The 17,330-nt window shown below is 34.1% G+C and overlaps 5 protein-coding genes across 5 annotated transcripts; 1 reads left to right on the forward strand and 4 right to left on the reverse strand.

Annotated features, from left to right (window-relative positions):
- Positions 1 to 6: 6 nt before the first annotated feature.
- Positions 7 to 2,977, reverse strand: LOC104764618 (serine/threonine-protein kinase BSK6-like). The gene is made up of 10 exons (XM_010488183.2): positions 2,832 to 2,977; positions 2,501 to 2,721; positions 2,041 to 2,176; positions 1,775 to 1,908; positions 1,592 to 1,697; positions 1,427 to 1,512; positions 1,029 to 1,250; positions 799 to 945; positions 607 to 720; positions 7 to 520 (listed from the first exon to the last, which is right to left on the reverse strand). The coding sequence occupies exons 1-10, from the start codon at positions 2,905 to 2,907 to the stop codon at positions 290 to 292; spliced, it is 1,473 nt and encodes a 490-aa protein (XP_010486485.2). The 5' UTR covers positions 2,908 to 2,977; the 3' UTR covers positions 7 to 289.
- A 779-nt stretch (positions 2,978 to 3,756) lies between these two features.
- On the forward strand, positions 3,757 to 5,436 carry LOC104764619 (uncharacterized). The gene is made up of 3 exons (XM_010488184.3): positions 3,757 to 3,912; positions 4,320 to 4,467; positions 4,570 to 5,436. Exons 1-3 carry the CDS (start codon positions 3,880 to 3,882, stop codon positions 5,121 to 5,123), a joined length of 735 nt encoding a protein of 244 aa, XP_010486486.1. The 5' UTR covers positions 3,757 to 3,879; the 3' UTR covers positions 5,124 to 5,436.
- On the reverse strand, positions 5,410 to 8,504 carry LOC104764620 (beta-glucosidase 23). Its single transcript, XM_010488185.3, has 13 exons — positions 8,183 to 8,504; positions 8,021 to 8,090; positions 7,873 to 7,928; positions 7,709 to 7,784; positions 7,551 to 7,628; positions 7,344 to 7,431; positions 6,997 to 7,252; positions 6,774 to 6,889; positions 6,460 to 6,677; positions 6,301 to 6,335; positions 6,104 to 6,206; positions 5,894 to 6,002; positions 5,410 to 5,810 (listed from the first exon to the last, which is right to left on the reverse strand). Exons 1-13 carry the CDS (start codon positions 8,342 to 8,344, stop codon positions 5,603 to 5,605), a joined length of 1,575 nt encoding a protein of 524 aa, XP_010486487.1. The 5' UTR covers positions 8,345 to 8,504; the 3' UTR covers positions 5,410 to 5,602.
- A 3,499-nt stretch (positions 8,505 to 12,003) lies between these two features.
- Positions 12,004 to 13,252, reverse strand: LOC104764621 (glutathione S-transferase U8). The gene is made up of 2 exons (XM_010488186.2): positions 12,747 to 13,252; positions 12,004 to 12,563 (listed from the first exon to the last, which is right to left on the reverse strand). The coding sequence occupies exons 1-2, from the start codon at positions 13,068 to 13,070 to the stop codon at positions 12,213 to 12,215; spliced, it is 675 nt and encodes a 224-aa protein (XP_010486488.2). The 5' UTR covers positions 13,071 to 13,252; the 3' UTR covers positions 12,004 to 12,212.
- A 1,239-nt stretch (positions 13,253 to 14,491) lies between these two features.
- LOC104764622 (uncharacterized) lies at positions 14,492 to 15,056 on the reverse strand. The gene has a single exon (XM_010488189.2). It carries the CDS (start codon positions 14,921 to 14,923, stop codon positions 14,582 to 14,584), a length of 342 nt encoding a protein of 113 aa, XP_010486491.2. The 5' UTR covers positions 14,924 to 15,056; the 3' UTR covers positions 14,492 to 14,581.
- Positions 15,057 to 17,330: the final 2,274 nt, after the last annotated feature.

Below are 17,330 nucleotides of genomic sequence, written 5' to 3' on the forward strand. Positions count from 1 at the left end.
CATGCCTTCACAACAAGCCCACAATGATGATCTATATATCATAACATTGCCAAGTAATGTGAATGTGTAGTTAAAAATCCACAATCCAGTTAAGATCAAGGGAAAACGGCAAGAAAATCCGGTTTTAGCACACAAAAAATCTGATGGTACACCAAGGTTCTCTCAAGCCAAGTCAAAGAAGCAAACATGTATATGTGCTATGTGTGTATTCACATTTCTAAATATACGTATGCAGAGAAAGAAGCTGTACAAATCTGGCTTTTTTTGTTTGTTGTTGTTGCTGGTAACTCTAAAAAGCTTCGAGAGAAGAGCCATGTCTAAGAGCTTCTTTAGCTTCAGCCTCCATCCCAAGCTTTAAGAGACAAGCTGCTTGTAAGTAGAGAGCGATTGAAAACTCTGGTGATGTGACCTGAGCTTGCATCGCGTCACTTAAAGCCTCGCGGAACATATCGCTCATTAGGTAACATAAACACCTTCTTGCTAATACTGTTGGTGATACCACTGGTGCTCCACTCATGAACTGTGATAAGAAGATATTCATATCCTTATAAATAATGTATCTTTGCTGGTAAAAGAAGACAGGTTCTTGATGATTCAAATTGATACCTCTGTGTAGAATTCGATTGCGGTTTCAAAATCTTTAGCACGAAATGCAGCATCCCCGTGCTTCTTGTAATCCATATTCTCTTGCATTTGACCCGTCCACATTTGAAATGAGAACTGCAATATTTTTGAACTCATGATAATGAGATATTGGAATGTATCAAGAGATTTTATGTTCATCACAGACATATATACCTCGTTTGTGACAACAACATCATCCTCTCCATATCCGACTTTCTCGAGTAATTCGTGTATGCCACTTAGATCCATTCTCCAGCATACTTCTCCAAAAGGACTCAAGCGCACTTGCTGCTTTGTTTCAGGTTTAGTGTATGATGGACTCTGTCATTATTAAGTCCCATGATTACATAAGAAAAGTCTGCATAACCCGAAACCTTGGAAGAATTAGTGAAGTGATGACTTACAGGGATGTTTTCTCCTTTGACGTTGGGCCAAGAGTCAGCTCGTTTCTCAAGCCTTGAAAGTGCCGACATGAGAAATTTTATGCTTGGCCTCTCGTCTGGTTCAGGCCGTAAACAGCGGGACGCTAGATGTATTAGTTCTGTTCTATCCTCATCAGAGAATTGACCATCCAGAGCTGAATCCATTAGCACCAGATAGTTTTTGCCACGGAACAGGTCAAGTGCCTGGAATGACATTGCCAGATGATGAAACTTCTCAAGATACATTTACATATCATATAAATCATGCCTCAGGATACAACTAATTACAGTCTAAGTAACAAGAGCCAGCTCATCTATAAAGATTGACATTTGACACCTTGAGGACCAACAGATATTTTGCTTTGTGAGAAGAAAGTTACATGGTTCGGTGGAATATGTCTGCCGCTCATGAGATCCAGTAACAAGGTCCCAAAGCTAAATGTGACACTCTCCGGTATCACAGTACCTAGCAATAGTTTAAAAGTTACGAGTGGTTTCAGATGTTTAGAACTTTTCCCTAGAGAAGAGTGGTTGGATGCACATACCTAGACGCAAATATTCAGGAGGAGCAAATGCCAAGTTAGTGCTATAAGTCTTCCCCTCTCGGCTACACTTCATTAGACCGAAGCAAGACAGCCTGGGATTCCCAACCTGTTAAATACTTTGTAAGAAACTTATGATAATGAATATTACATTTATGGTTGTCCAACTGCAAGAAAATTTTTAACCTTATCGAACAATATTCTGTAGGTGTTAAGATCATGGTACAAATCTATTCCCCTATCATTACAGTAATCCAACGCTATGGCAGTATGTAACGCAACTCTCAGCCTCATCTCCCATTTCATTGGTCGTTTCTCCCCTGAAAACAATTTCATAGTCAAACAACTTAAGAGACAATAGTCAAACCACTTAATTAGAGCATATAGTCAAGGCCAAAAGAAATCAGAGACAGGAGAGTTAATCAAGGAACTCAAATAACAATGAGTCTCACAGTGGAAGAGATGCTTTGCGAGTGTTCCATTAGGCATGTACTCAGAAACGAGCAGCCTCTCGTGACCTTCTGAGCAACAACCAATCAAATTAGCCATATGCTCACTCCTACACCTCCCCACAGCTTGTGCTTCCTCCTGAAAAAAAAAACAAAATGCCACATTCATGAAATTTTCCTCTGCAACAACAGGTCAAGCTCAGAACCTAATTTCCTCTAATAACTCAAAAAGAAATGAAATTTGCCTCTTAAACATACCAAAATCAAGAACACTGTCACATTCAAGAGAAGTATCTCGGAAACAATAACCAATCAAAAGTCAAAGACGATGAACAACCGGAAAAAAAAAATTGGGGATCTAAGCTTAAAAAACACTAGTCAAATCTTAAGCAAAACCAAAGAAATTTGAATCCAACCATCAAAAACTGATTGAGCAAGTAATCAAAAGAGGTAAAAGACGAACGATGAATTCGAAAGAATCAGGCCACGAAAGCCTCTGAAACCGTTTGACGGCGATCAATCTGCCGTCGTTGAGCCTCCCTTTGTATACGATGTTAGGAACCCTCTCGTTGTGCTCGGAGACGATGTTGCCGGCGGCGAAACCGTCAGTAGCAACTCTCAAAAGCTCCAAGCTAAATTCCCTGAAACTGGGACAAGTACTCCCCTCGTCTTCTCCTTTGTTATCTGCAGGTCGAAATTATTGATTAGGTTAGTTCTTCTCGATTCATCGTCTTCTTCAGAACGCGAATACAGAGGAGGAGGGTCTGGGAGAATTTCGTCGGAATTTGTTTTACCTAGTTCGTCGATGACGGTGGAAGTAATCGACGGAGAAGGCGATCGACGCCAAGGTTTGAAGCAAATGCAGCCCATCGCCGGCGATGGAGAAGCTCGGCGAGAATAAATTTTTTTCAAGTGCTTTGGTTTATTAAACTAAACTCCCGCCTCCGGCCATTAAAATTATATATATAATTTTTTAAAGAAACAAAATCTTTCTTTTTTGGTATCGAATATTTTTATATATCATAATTAAATACTTGACGAACAGAATAATGTATAGTATATATATATATATATATTTTTTTTTTGAAAAAATCAACGTTGGTATTATTTATATAATACGAAAAATTGTCAACATGATGTTGAAGTCATAATTAGAAATTGTTTGCTTGTTCCATTTAAATTCCTCGTTTTTTAATTTGTGAGCATTGAACATTACAGTTCTTTTTTTTTACATTACAGTTTCTTTTCATTTTTTGTTTTGTTTTTATAAATAAAAATATCAGGCGGAGTTTCGTCTTCATTTTAAACTTAAAAATAAAATTTCTCAATTAAAATAATACCACAGCTTTTCGAGATTGAATGTCATATACATCACACTTACAGTTTATTAAATTTTTATTATAGTTCATCCATAATTTTTAAAACATTCAAGTAATCTATCGTAATCAAATCGTTTTCGTAAACTTTTTGATCATTACTGGCAAAAAAAGAAACACTCTCTAGAAACTCTAGTGTAGTGGTGTAATGGGACGCTCGTTTAGGTGACTAAATTATATTCATATCTTATTATTAAACACAAAGAACAAAACAAAATAAGTACAGCATATATAGCCCTTAAAATATAAATTAGCCTACGCCTTAATGGACTATTTATGATGAAATATGGGCCTTGATGCTAGGCCCATTACTTTTATCTTGGAGTCTAACTGAACTGTCTCCTTTGAGTTTGAGCTCCTATCTTCTTTGTTGATTGATGATGATCAAAACAACTTGAAAGTTGAAACTCTAATCGCCAAAATTTTCCGGGAAAGCTCTTTTGAAATTTTCGATTCCTTGTTAACAATGGCGCTTCATGGGTCTGGATTCTTATGCAAAGTAAGCCAAAATTTCTCTCCTTGGAAGACATTACTTCCGATTTTTTTTACTCGAGTTCTGAAGCTCCAATCTATGGTTGTCATATGAAATCTTGAGGTTTAGTCGATCAACAAGATGAACCCATTGAGATTGGACGGTTTATTGTTCATGGGCATAGTTTTAATCTTTGTCTGGTGTGAAGATTCTTACGAATTAGCTGATTACGTATTGTACTGAGATTAAACCCTAGAAGAAATTTGGATCGATGAAGTCAATATTTTCCTTATTAACGATTAGAAAGTGTTTGAATTTCAACTCTGAGATGCAGCGTCTTCTTCAAGATCCGAACTTTGTTGTTGCCACTTTGAGCAATTTTGATGAATTTATTGTTGTGCTAATCTGGCCTTTAATCTTTGGCTCCTTGATAGGTTTCAAGCTCAGTAGATGTCACTTCTCTGTTTGGTGGTTCGACGAAGCTGCTTCACTTACCTAAATCTTATCCCATTCATTGCAACATGGTTTCAGCCAGCAATGCATTTGGGTTGGCTCATCTCAAGCTGCAAAACAAAGAACCGTGTGAGTTCGAGCATCTTATCTAGTAGAATATCTAGTTTTAGATGAGACTCCTTTCTTTGAGTCTTGGTTTTGTTTAATGTAACTTTTAACATTTTGATGCAGGCTCTCGTCTTAGGCCTTGTCAAGTGAAACGCGAGGACAGTAACCAAACTGCAGATGTTGAGAGCATATCAGTGGATGAGAACACGTTGAAGCAAGATCTCGAGATTGCGATCCAGGAAGAAAACTACGTGGAGGCAGCTAAAATACGGGACAAACTAAAAGAGCTTCAAGAAGACAACAAAGCCTCTGTTTTGTCAGCTAATTCTAGGTTCTACCAATCTTTCAGAAACGGGGACTTAGCTGCGATGCAATCTCTGTGGTCAAAATCCGGTAACCCCTGCTGTGTCCATCCAGGAGCCAAAGGCATAACAGGGTATGATTATGTGATTGAAAGCTGGGAATTTGTGTGGATGAACTATGATTTTCCGTTACAGATCGAGCTGAAAGATGTCGAGGCTCATGTCCGAGGCGAAGTAGGTTATGTAACGTGTATGGAGTTTGTGAAGACAAAAGGGAGTAGTAGTTGGGGAGCTCAGTTTGTTTCGAATGTGTTTGAACGGATTGATGGCCAGTGGTTTATATGCATTCACCATGCTTCTCCTGTTGATATTTGATCAAAATAACAAAGCAACGTTACACAATTTCAAAACGTTTTTGTTGGGATATTGTATTTGGAGATTGCGGTGGGATATCTTGGTGGTTGTTTTAGGGGTGATGAAGGACTGATCCGATCAATCACTTTGTTGGATCAGTGAGTTTTTAACTTGTACTTCGTTACAAAATACTCATGTTGTATAATACAAATGTTTTTTTGTATGTTTTAGATTATACATGCAATGCAGTTGTTTCTTATGTTATGAAGGTAAATGTATGTATAACTTCTGAACTTCACATAGCAACTTCTAAAAAGGATCATTTATTATGAAACCAAAGGCTTTTGGTTTTGTCAAATCAGCTACAGATTGATAAATAAATATGACGAAGAAGAGACTTGCGTTTATTCTAACCAAGACCTCTTGAATCTTGGTCAATCACATAATCAAAACATAAGATAGAAACATTGGACTATGAAACCAAATCCTCAAAATTTAGCTCAAAGCTCATCCTTCTTGATCGCGGAGGGACGGACACCATTAGCGAGAAATTCTTTGTAGTATTTGCCCGATTCTTTCACATGACGTGTGAGGTTATTGTTGAAATCAATGTAATAGAGTCCGAATCTGTTTTTGTAACCATCTTGCCACTCGAAGTTATCCAACAACGACCATACAAAGTATCCAGTGACTCTCACCTTGTCAATGCTGCACATTTTACACAAATGTTTCATCAAATTCTCCCAAATTGTTAGTCTATGATATAGTATAAAAAAAGAAGTACTACTTACCAAATAGCCTCTTGCATACTCAAAAGATGCCTCTGAAGATAATATTTTCTATTATGATCAGCAGTACCAACTGCAACCGAATCGGTGGCCCCAAGTTCTTCTCCATATCCTAGAAAAACAACATCAAGATAATTGTATATTTAATATTTATCATAAAATATAATCAGCACCGAAAACTAGTTAGCAGTAAAAAATAGAATATCTAGTTACCATTCTCCATGATCATAATTTCCGGGTTTGCGTATTTATCTTTGATGTACTTCAAAAGACTTCTAAAACCTCTAGAGTAAACGTTCAATGCAGCGGTGAAAGGCTGAAAGAAAAAAAAAAGAAAAAAACATGGTATCAGTAGACGACAGTATAATAAACAGTGCCAAAGTGGGAAAGTCTTAACCTCGCATACATACCTTGCTACCAATGCTGTAGTTTTGTACATTCTTGGCTGGAAAATTAAAGATAATAATGTTAATTAGTAACAACTATAAGTAATTCTATACGTTCAAACCTACTCCGGAGACTTTTTGGTATCAGTTATTTAATCAAGTAAAAGGAAAACGAAAACTTACACTCCCATTGAACAAGAGAATCTTGCAACCATCTTGGTTTAGTGTAATCTGGCTTCTCCAGATGGTTTGAAAACGCTGAAGTGTAGTAGTTGAGTCCTACGAAATCGGTCGAATCTTTCAATTTTCTCTTCTGCTCAGTGGTAAATTTAGGCAATCTATGGCCAACAATGTCTTTCATAATCTGTGGATAATCTCCGAAGGTAGTTGTGTCCAAATGCCTATAAAAATAATTAAAATTCCATTTAATTAATAAAATAGAAATTATATACGAGCATTTATTTTCTTTCATATATATATAGAGATTAATTACTTACCATCCGAGCATAAAGTCAAGTGCACGGTCAATAGACGCACCGTCTTGTGCATCATCAAAGTCATGTGGCTCAAACCAAGCCGGACTATGTGCGATTCCAACCTTCGACCCTTTACACTATAGCCAATAAAAATTACACAAAAAAAAAGTAAAATAAGTAAGTAATTATGATCTGAATCATGACGATAAATAAGTAATTATGATTTTGTATATGATGTATGTACCTTTTCACACTTTCGTAGAGCTTCAACGGCTTCTGCGTGAGAGAGTAGGAGGTTGTGACTGACTTGATAAGCCTCAAAACCTGATCGTCCATCTTGGCATAAAGGATTGACGTAAGTAGAACAACGTCCTGGTGCCTTCTTTCCTACGTCATAACCGGCGTGAGCAAAGACCCATGGCTCGTTGAATGTGATCCAATGCTTCACTTTTCCACCGTATTCTTGGAAAACGAAGTCTGCGTATTCCCTGAAGTCTTTCCTGTATTTTTGCAACAAAAAAGGGATATTAATTAAAATCACGTGAAGAGTGTCTCTCGTATAAGCTTTAACTGCGTCTTACGAAAACGTACACAATGTTTTGGCTTAAAAAGCCGCCATATTCGTCTTCCAGATCTTGTGGGGTGTCCCAGTGGAAAACAGTCACGAATGGAATAATACCTAATCACAAATATAAATATTTGTATTAGAGAAAAATAAGGGTATTAGCCTATTTAGATATAGAGTTTTTTTGTCGATTAATTTATTTATGTACATAAATGCTTTAAAATATATATAACCATTTTTGATGAGCTCGTCGATGAGGTCGTGGTAGAATTGCACACCAGCTTTGCTCACTCCCTTCTCCTTTCTCCCATCTGATTTTAAAATAAACATTTGTTTAGTTTCATTAATATTCAACGAGCATATAAATACAATAAATTCGATATACACTCACGAGGAAATATTCTTGACCATGCGATGGACATTCTGAAGGCGTCTGTGTTTAGACTCTTCATGAGCTGAATATCTTCCTACAAACATTTTCGCAGAGGAGACAAATTAATTTTTAAAATCTAGTATAATTAAATCGGACCAACCAAGGTATTCATTAATAGATACCTTGTAACGATGGAAGAAATCAACAGCCACATCGCCGTTGTCGTTATTACATCTCGCTGAAATTAATTAAGTTTAGTTAAATCAATATTCTAAGTTAGATTTAAGAGACTGTAAGAAACAAAAAGTAAATGTAGAGGCATTAGCTCACCTGGATATCTTTTACAGTAGATATCCCATAAGGCTGGTCCACGACAAGTTTCGTTAACTGCACCTTCAACCTAATGACATATAACCAAAAAAAAAATAGCTGATGGGTTTAGCAAATGATATATATAAACACATATAGGCTAATCTAGTATATAAATGGTACCTGATAAGCCGCAGTTGCAGTGCCAAAAAGAAAACCTTCAGGGAAACTTCCTCGGCTTAGTTTGGTAGACGGGGGACAAACAGGATCACCAGCATTTGCAGGAGAACCGACGATAACTACGAGCAAAAGCAGCCCCAAGAGAGGAAACTTTTGCAAAGCCATTTTTGTTTGTTTTTTCCTTGTTGCTGTTTGTTCGCTCTTCAACAGAATTAGAAGTATTGATGGTTCTTTTACATCTCAAAGGCTTTCTTTATATAGTGATTTTCATTCACTTATTGATCTCTCATTTATGTTTTTTTTTTTAATATGCCAACCAGGCATCGTTTTATCATTTTAATATTTTATTTTATAGATCAAGATCGTGTTTTGGATCATATATTGATTGCTACGTACATGGTTATTGACGTTAGCCTATATATTATAATGCTTTTATATATTTATTTGACTAAACTATCATACTGTTATTTAAACAGGATGATTCATTGCATGATCTACATCGTTTTTTTTTTTTTTTAATTCTGAAAATTTACAACATATAATATTCCGCGTGTCCAACGAGTACATATTATAATAATAAAATTCAATCAGGTCGTTGTGTTTGTGTATCTCCAAAAAAAATGAAGCTTCCATACATTATAAACTATATGATTTAAGACCATTTAATATTAGCTCAGAGGAGGGAGTATGGTTTCACCTGCATAGAATAAGGCCTATTTAAAAAAAAAAAAAAACTCCAATAATAAACAGTGGTTTTTTTTTCCTCTTAATTATCTTCTCAAAGACTGTTTTGATTTCAGTTTTTGAAACATTTAATAATATATCTCGTGTTTAACGAGCAACAATTTTAAATGCAACACGTTCGGCTTCAATCTAAAATTTCCAAATTATATAAAGAAAAACAGCATTAAACTGCAATTTCGACGTTTCCATGTGATGTAATATGAACGATTATTTTATATTGTTCCATGTGTTATGTATACTAAATACATTTTTTTATGTAAGATTAAAGATTTTATATTCGTAAGTGATTTATTTGAATATATTATAGTTTGGTTGATAAATATGAATGAAGGATGATGGAAATGGATTTTAAATATTTTATATAAAAGAAAAATAAACGGAGTTTCAAGAGGACAAATGAAAATCCGTCATCATTAGGATTAGAGAAGCAAATGCAAATTTGATTAGTAATTTACTTTATTTGTCGTTGTTGTCATCTATTAGGGAAAGGATAATATGAGTTAGCTAGTCCCAATCGTGCAAGTGCAACCTATTGGTTCATTAACAACTATATATTAGTGATTACCTGACCTATCAGTACAATTCGGAATTTTTTGCATTAAAGTTATTGATATAACATAGTAAATGGCGAATTAATAATATAATCTCTATTTTTAAAAAAAATCAAATTCTACTTTTTGACCCTCAACTATTTTTGAGAGTTGATGCTTATCTGAAGTTGGTACGTGGTATATACATGTATGCATGCATCCATATCATCCAACTTTGACCATTGAAGACAAAAAGTACGGTAGCGGAGAGTCAACGACCCTTTCAATCTAGTTTTCTACACAAGTAAGATACAAGGTATGATTAATTTTTCTTATTACACTAAAAGAGTCACACTATTCTAAAATAATAAACGTTTGAAATTGAAAAGGAAAGACACTATACATATCCATAGTATTTATTATTATTCAACGATATCCTCAAAATCGATATAATAACCACCGATGCTATAGGAGGAAAATAGAACATCCGATCTCATTATAAACATGTTAATTTTGTACTAACTATTAGTTACGTTAAGTTATGTTTTTAGTATTAATTACTTTAGTTAATTGTTGTATGACTTGTATCCTTCCATTATATTCTCTCCGTTTTAAAATATACGATATTTTAACTAAAGCACGTAGATTAAGAAGTTTTTATTTTTAACAAGTTCAACCAATTAGAAACAATACTGCATAATGTAAAATACTAAACTAATCTAAAAGTTGCATAGAAACTTGAAAATATTCTATATTATGAAACAAAAAACTTATCTAAAACATCTTATATTTTGAAACGAAGGGAGTATATCATTTACATAAAGAACCAAGAGTTAATATGGAAGCCAAACACGTGTCCAGAAAGGGTTGTTTTTGTAATGTTATACCATTTATACCAGACTATCTAAATTCTAAAACGTTCCATCTAAATTGAAAGTTTTAAAGAATTTCTAAAGTTTTAAAGTCAAGGCATCGGGCACCACGACGACTTTGGTGAGAGGGAGAGAAACTCTATAACTTATTAGTATTTTCCTTCTTTTTTATAAACTCTCTATTACACCTCAGGGATCGAGTTAAAAACTACAAACCATACTCAGAAAGTCAGAAGTAACATTGAAGTACATATTGGTGGAGGTGTTCCTTGACTAAGGAAATGCTTGTAATACTTGGCCTATTCTTTGTCATGACGTGTCAAAATTGTTCTTGTAATCGATGTAACAAAGTCCAAATCCGTACCCGTTTTTGCCACTCGAAGTTGTCCGTCAATGCCCAATGGATAGTACATAGTAGTAACGTGCACCCCATCCTCGCTGCAATATTTGCACAGAATTTCCCATTAGAACTTGTAAACTAAACATGTGTTATATGTTTGACTCACCAGTCACCATATAGCTTCGTGCAAACTCAGAAGATGCCTCGATCGTAAGATAGATTCTAGGTATTGATTAGTAAGCTTACTGTTACTTCTTTAGTCAAATTTGTAGTTCTAGATATTGAAAATTGTTTGTGAGATAATGTTAATGTGTTACATTAATGGCTCCTTTCTATCATTAAATGTCCACTACATATATTTTAATTAGTATTTTTGATATTCAAATTTATTATGATTGAGTCTGGCACTGAGGCAAGTAGACATAACTCTATTTTCTCAAAAAAAAATTACAAGTAACAGATTTTTTTGGGGGCAATTACAAGTAACAGATATGAATTGTTTTAGGTAGTCAGTAGTCACAGATCCGATTTAATCGCCAGTAGTGAATGAATATATTAAAGTTGCTACCTTTATTCATACATCAACGATTCAACCACTTGTTATTCATCACAAATTTGAACAATTGAATTATAAAAATCTTGTATTGAATCAGCTTGATTTGTTTTAGTCACCACTTTTGAACAAGCTTTGACCTTCATGGCATCTTTTTTTTTTCTCGTTTGCGTCGGTCCTAAAGATGGGACCATTTTTAAACCAAGGAAATGAATCTGAATGGGGGTCTAATATTGCGGGTTAGCCACTACGTACGTTGGAACACTCTAGTTCAGTGAACGCGGGCCGACACCTAAACAGTAAATGCGCAAAGCCTACCATAATACCCATTATTTTTAAGTGGCCAACTAAATACCCATGATGGTATTTAATTTCAATCAATACTTGCTAAGAATAATGACTACCAATAACCAGCTGCATATACTTTTTTTGTTTTGCTAAACATCATTAATAATGAAAGAGTTTAGGCTTTACAAAAGGAGAACCTAAGTTAAAGTAGCCAAGGCAAAAAAATAAATCAAGGCTACAATAATGGGATCAAGAAAAGGGTGTGTTAGCGGATCCAAAGAAGTATAAGGTTATTCCAATGCTTACGAAGTCTTCTAGCGGTAATGATGTTGCGAATTTCCTGGTCGACCGACTTGAAAACTAAAGATGAAGATAGCCTTTGGGAGTTGTGTAGGACATTGTTACGCTGACGCCAGATGGTGTATACAAAAGCATGAGTGGCTGCATAAACTTATCAAACATGTTTCCTCTATTTTTTTTTATAAAAATCTCTCCAATTCCATATAATATTTTTAGAAAATTCATTAATAAGAATATAAGATAACCATTATAGAACTAAAAGTTTGACAAAAAAAAAAAAAGAAAAAAACAAATACAACATATATCATCAATTTTTCGTTTTTTTTTTGTAATGTTTCGACCAAAGCAACTTTATTCTATTGTATGATTGTATCAAATAATAAATTACGAGGATCTTACGTTACGTTTAATCAGATGTAACACTTCCAAATTGAGCCTTCAAAAGAGTCGCAAGCTTCTGTTTTGGCGGCAAGACTTCCTTAATAAAATTATTGCTGATAAATTCTTTTGACCAACGTTGAAGGTTTGGAAACTCCTCCGCGGTCATGATCGTGACGCCTGAAGCTTCTTGGACGATCCCTAGCCAATATCCAATGAAATCAGCCGCTATATCGACAAATCCAATTGTCTCTCCTCCGAAAAAATGTTTATCTCCAAGCTCTTTTTCTAGATATTTCAAACCCTCATAAGCCTCTTTCGTTTCTTTTTCTCTTTCGCTTTTAGGTCCCCAACAAGCCTTCCACATTGCTACCATTACCTGAAACCCAAAGACAAATACAAGTTATAAAATCTAATTAATATTGTACACAATGCTCTTTGATTAAGACATGCATCTTTATTTTTGATATTACGTTACTACTTTGCTACTCAATTCCAAATTCATCATATAAATCTCATACCCCTGATATAATTTGTTTTATTAAGATCAACATATATGTACCTTTTCATCCACATACTTAGCCCAAAAACGGGCCATGGCACGCTCATAAGGATCTTGAGGCAATATCATGTGACTTGTCTTCCACGTATCTTCGATGTATTCGACAATCACCAGAGATTCAGCTATCGATCTGCCATTGTGGACGAGGACAGGGACTTTCTTATGGATAGGGTTGTACTTGAGAAGCATAGGACTTTTATTACCATAAACATCTTCTTCAATGTACTCGTAAGGTATGCCCTTAAGTTTAAGGACAATCTCTACTCTTTTGCTAAAAGGACTTCCCCATAACCCCAAAACCTTTACTTGCTCATCTTGATTCATCTTTCCGGTTTAAAGTAAAATACACTCTGTTTGGTTTTCTTTTCTGTGTTTGTTTGTGTTTTCTTGAGCAACGCTGGTGAGCAGTTATTTATAGTGACTTTGGACTTGGTTCAATGTATGTATAATAGTATAATGTTTAAGAACAGTTGGTGAAAGAGAAATATAGTAATAAAAATAACAATATGTATTAGTTGGTCAAGTTCTTGACTCTTAAAGGAGGGTAGTGGTTGAGCATGTATGGCTGAGATTAAATTACTAGCTTCAATTTTTTATATTTCACAAATTAGGATGATAAGATACGCATAATGTGCAAATACGAACAAATGTTTTCATAAGAAGTTATCTTTCAGTAGTAATAGTACCTTCAGAATTTTCAAAATTATAGTTTTTGCTCCAAATTACATTACCGTTTCGTAATTGTGTAACCCTAACATCATCGATACAGTCAGCCTTTGACGGATTCAAATACTTTCATGTTAAGTTTTATTTTGGAATCTTACAATTCTGATTAGTTTGTTTGATTGTTTCTCAGTGGTTGACTGATTACGTACGTAAGCAATTACGTTCACAAATGTGGTAGAAACTTTTAAAACAGGCCATCATCATCTCTAGGCCCAAAAACGACGAATCGTGTAGCATCTTTAGCTTTAAAAAACCCTGGGACTGGGAAGGCTTAAAGCCTTAAACTTAACTAGGATACGCATTTTGTTTAGGCTGATTTGAAACCAAATTGAACTGAAACCTTATTAGGCTATTACCGAAGTTGGCGACAAAAAAAAAAAAAAAAAAATAGTGGCCAACTTCGTATTTGTTTATATGAGCTTTTATTTTATTTTATTTGGAAAAACGTTTATATATATATATATATATATGTATAACTATTGTTAACCATTTTTTCAGATTATTTAGAGATATTTCATAGTTTTGCTTTTACTAAATACTCTCTCTGTTTCTGATAAATTGATGTTTTAGAGAATATTTCTTGTATTTAAAAGATTGATATTCTAAATATTTTTAATATTAAAAAAATGGAAAAATAGAAAATTAAAGAGAATGTCAGAAAAATAAATCATCACATATGTATGATATGACCAAAAATTAAAAGAAATAAATCATAAAAAAACAAATAATAAATTAATCATATACATTCATTGTCTTCATATGTGTGAAAAATCCTAAACATCAAACTATTAGGGATAGAAGAAGTATTATTTATCAATCCGACCCTAGATTCGAGCTGAATTCGTTGTTTTTTTCTTTTAAAAAAGGTTTACTGCAGGTTATGATAACCTGGTTATCATATGTATGATTTATTTTATTTAGTTAGTTGTAGCAATTCACTAATATATTTTGAATTAAATCGGAAACAAAAAAGAGAGAAAGACAATATGGTGACAGTGAAGCTCAATTTATATCACTAATTACGAAAAAAGAAATTATATTAAAAAAGTAAATAAACGAAAAAATTTACATAACTATTTTACAAAAAAAAAAACATAAAACATAAAAAACTAAACCAAAACCTTAGGGGTCTCAGTCTCGAGCTTCTCATCATAATCGGGTTTGTGTTTCCTCGTAACCCTTATATAACAAAAGACCGCCACAAGAAACGTAGTCGCTAAGCCTCCGAGAATGACTCCACCGCCGGCGATCGATCTGTCCAAGGTGGAATGGTGGTGTCCCCGCCGTACAATCTCTTCCAAATGTGAAATCTCCGGTGCTTCTACCTCCGCTCCTGGCCAGTTGTGCCTGCCGAAATTCCTTGTTGCCGGAGGCTCAGCTTCCGATGATGCTGCCGCCATGACAAAGGTGCACGCTAGTAAGCAGCATAGAACTATAAGCTTTGCAACCATTGTAGAGTTTTTGTTTATTAATATCTCCGATTTTTGTTTTCTTTCTTGGTTTACTTCGAGATGATTGTGTTACTGGAGTTATTTATAGGTCAATGTTTTTTCTTAGGATTTTTTGTTTCTCTTCAAACAATTTTTCTAATTTTCTTTTGTTAATCGGGAGGCTAGACAGATCGTGTGGTGTCATATGGAAATTTCCGAGTGTTTGGTTTCCGGGTAAATCGGGTAGATACACGTACACTTGGAATTTCAATAGGAAAAAACTAGTATTTGTGTAAGTTGTTAAATAAATAAAAAATATTATTTTGTGTCTTCGATGGAGCTGTCGGGTTGGCCGGAGGAATCATACGGGTGTACACGTGAACTACGTTAAAAGATAATATAAGATTTAACAATTCATTCAAAAAGTTTTCTGCTAAATTGAACCGTACATGTATATTTTAGAAGTTGAAAAAAAGTATTTTTGAGGAAACTAAATAAAATTGATTTAATTAGTAGGAAAATATATTAGATCTCTAGCTATAATTTAGTTTAAAGTTTAAAACATAGCAAATTTTCTTATATTAGTAAATTAAAGACAGCAAGATCTATGGTGTGTTTATATGTAAAAAGTTTGTCAGCGACGTGTTCTGAATCTTCTGATTAAACAAGGAACTGAAGCTTCTTTGTCTGTAGGCAAAGACGAAGGTGGTCGGGAACTAGCTTCCTCTTTGTTTTGTATTTATTATATAGTTTCCGTGAATTTGGTGTTAAAAACAGAATTAAAAAAACTGGTACATGAATGCTCATCAAATGCTAATACTAGTGATAAGTGATAGCAGGTGTCGTACGTATGGATCGGATGTAAATATGTAATACGTAGGAAAAAATAGTTAGAAGTTTTGATCTGTAATTGAAGTTTACAAACGTTGCTACTTACCCTGCCAATTACGACAAGTCACGGTCTTGACTCTTGAGTTAAGAGAAAATGTTTGTGTATTGATGGTATATATTTTTAGCTGTTTATGAGCAAGAATACACGTTCATATATTATGTTAATTAATGTTCATAGAATGCTCTTTTCATGTATATACATGTCAAGGAGAATTCAATTCTCTGTGCAATGGAATATCTCATTGAGACAATACTGATGAAATTTCTGATCGCTATGATAGGTAATCCCATTAAGTGATCTATATGAAGTTGCGTTAATTCAATTTATGCTTTTGAGAACGTCTTTTCCATCTTTTCATATTTGGCAGAAGATGTGTTATAACAATGTCCGTGCTGATTATTACAAAGAGCAAAGATACGAAATTTTAGTTTCTCCATGTAAACACATCGATACCAGAACGGCTCTCTGTAGAGAAAAATCTCTGACCGATTACCCTATAATGGGTTTTGACAGAAAAAATGTAATCTCTCACTAAAAATGGTGTAGAAAAACCGAGTCCCTTTCATAATTCTATATGTTAAAAAAAATTACATCAGGTAAGGCAGTTTTTGTTCAAATCAAACTTCGGAAGACATACTTGAGCCAAATTCGGATTAGACATGTGGTTTTGTTTGGTTCGATTTTAAGTATCGCACAATGTAAAGTGGTCACCTTTTGAAGAGCCCATGAGAGCAAAACAAGCAAATGTTGATCTTGTTATTGCTACATAACTTTGTCTTTTCCTTTATTTCGACAAAGACAAACCTTTTCTCCTCTTGTCCAAAGAGAAATTAAAGACAAAGATCATTAGTTGAAGAATTTATTCTGATAACCCTTTCTCATGATTAGCCTACTATTTTTTTTTTTGGATGCCGACAGGCGACAGGTAACTTTATTCTTTTTTTTAATCACGAGTAGAGATAGAGTTTAAGATGTGACAATATCTAAAATCTGTATGTCTTACCAAAAAAAATAAAAATATCTGAAATCTCTATAAGGAAAAATTCGAAAATATAGAAGATTATTTACATATAAAAGTTATTAATTTTTTATTTTTTTAAGTTCCATATATAGTAACTCAAAACTTGGTCTTCTTATGGTGATTAAAGATGTGCACAACTTTGTTCTCGCTATCGAATGTTGATTTCAAATGAGAAAAAGATATACTTAACAGAAAAACTCACATTCTATGTAACTATTCAAGAACAACTAATTAACCCTAAAAACTAAAAAGACATATTTATTGATACTCGAAAGAGTCGAAACCCATATGATTTTTAAACTCTAACCTAGCTAGTGACAAAAAAAAAAAAAAAAAAAAAAAAAAAAAAAAAAAAAACTTGAAACCCATATGATTTTCCCAATATATGAACTAAAAAAAAATCAATAATAGTTGACAAAAAAAAAAAAAAAAAATCAATAATTGTGAAGAGAATAAATTATGATCCGAGGGAAGATCTCATTGGCATACAAGACACAATAAGAAAAGGCAGTCAA

Source organism: Camelina sativa, chromosome 19 (genome assembly GCF_030686135.1).
Source record: "Camelina sativa cultivar CO46 ecotype springtype chromosome 19, ASM3068613v1".
Lineage (NCBI taxonomy): Eukaryota > Viridiplantae > Streptophyta > Magnoliopsida > Brassicales > Brassicaceae > Camelina > Camelina sativa.

Bases quoted from the DNA above. Each gene is read 5' to 3' on its own strand.
- LOC104764620 (XM_010488185.3), bottom strand. From the start codon at position 8,344: ATGGCTTTGCAAAAGTTTCCTCTCTTGGGGCTGCTTTTGCTCGTAGTT. The intron at 8,091-8,182 runs GTACCATTTATA...ATATGTCATTAG, and splicing joins CTGCAACTGCGGCTTATCAG to GTTGAAGGTGCAGTTAACGA. The intron at 7,253-7,343 runs GTACGTTTTCGT...GCAAAAATACAG, and splicing joins TTTTTAAGCCAAAACATTGT to GAAAGACTTCAGGGAATACG.
- LOC104764618 (XM_010488183.2), bottom strand. From the start codon at position 2,907: ATGGGCTGCATTTGCTTCAAACCTTGGCGTCGATCGCCTTCTCCGTCG. The intron at 2,722-2,831 runs GTAAAACAAATT...TTCGACCTGCAG, and splicing joins CACCGTCATCGACGAACTAG to ATAACAAAGGAGAAGACGAG. The intron at 521-606 runs GTATCAATTTGA...TTCTTATCACAG, and splicing joins CAATCGAATTCTACACAGAG to TTCATGAGTGGAGCACCAGT.
- LOC104764621 (XM_010488186.2), bottom strand. From the start codon at position 13,070: ATGAATCAAGATGAGCAAGTAAAGGTTTTGGGGTTATGGGGAAGTCCT. The intron at 12,564-12,746 runs GTACATATATGT...TTTGGGTTTCAG, and splicing joins CTAAGTATGTGGATGAAAAG to GTAATGGTAGCAATGTGGAA.
- LOC104764619 (XM_010488184.3), top strand. From the start codon at position 3,880: ATGGCGCTTCATGGGTCTGGATTCTTATGCAAA. The intron at 3,913-4,319 runs GTAAGCCAAAAT...GCTCCTTGATAG, and splicing joins GGTCTGGATTCTTATGCAAA to GTTTCAAGCTCAGTAGATGT. The intron at 4,468-4,569 runs GTGAGTTCGAGC...ATTTTGATGCAG, and splicing joins GCTGCAAAACAAAGAACCGT to GCTCTCGTCTTAGGCCTTGT.
- LOC104764622 (XM_010488189.2), bottom strand. From the start codon at position 14,923: ATGGTTGCAAAGCTTATAGTTCTATGCTGCTTACTAGCGTGCACCTTT.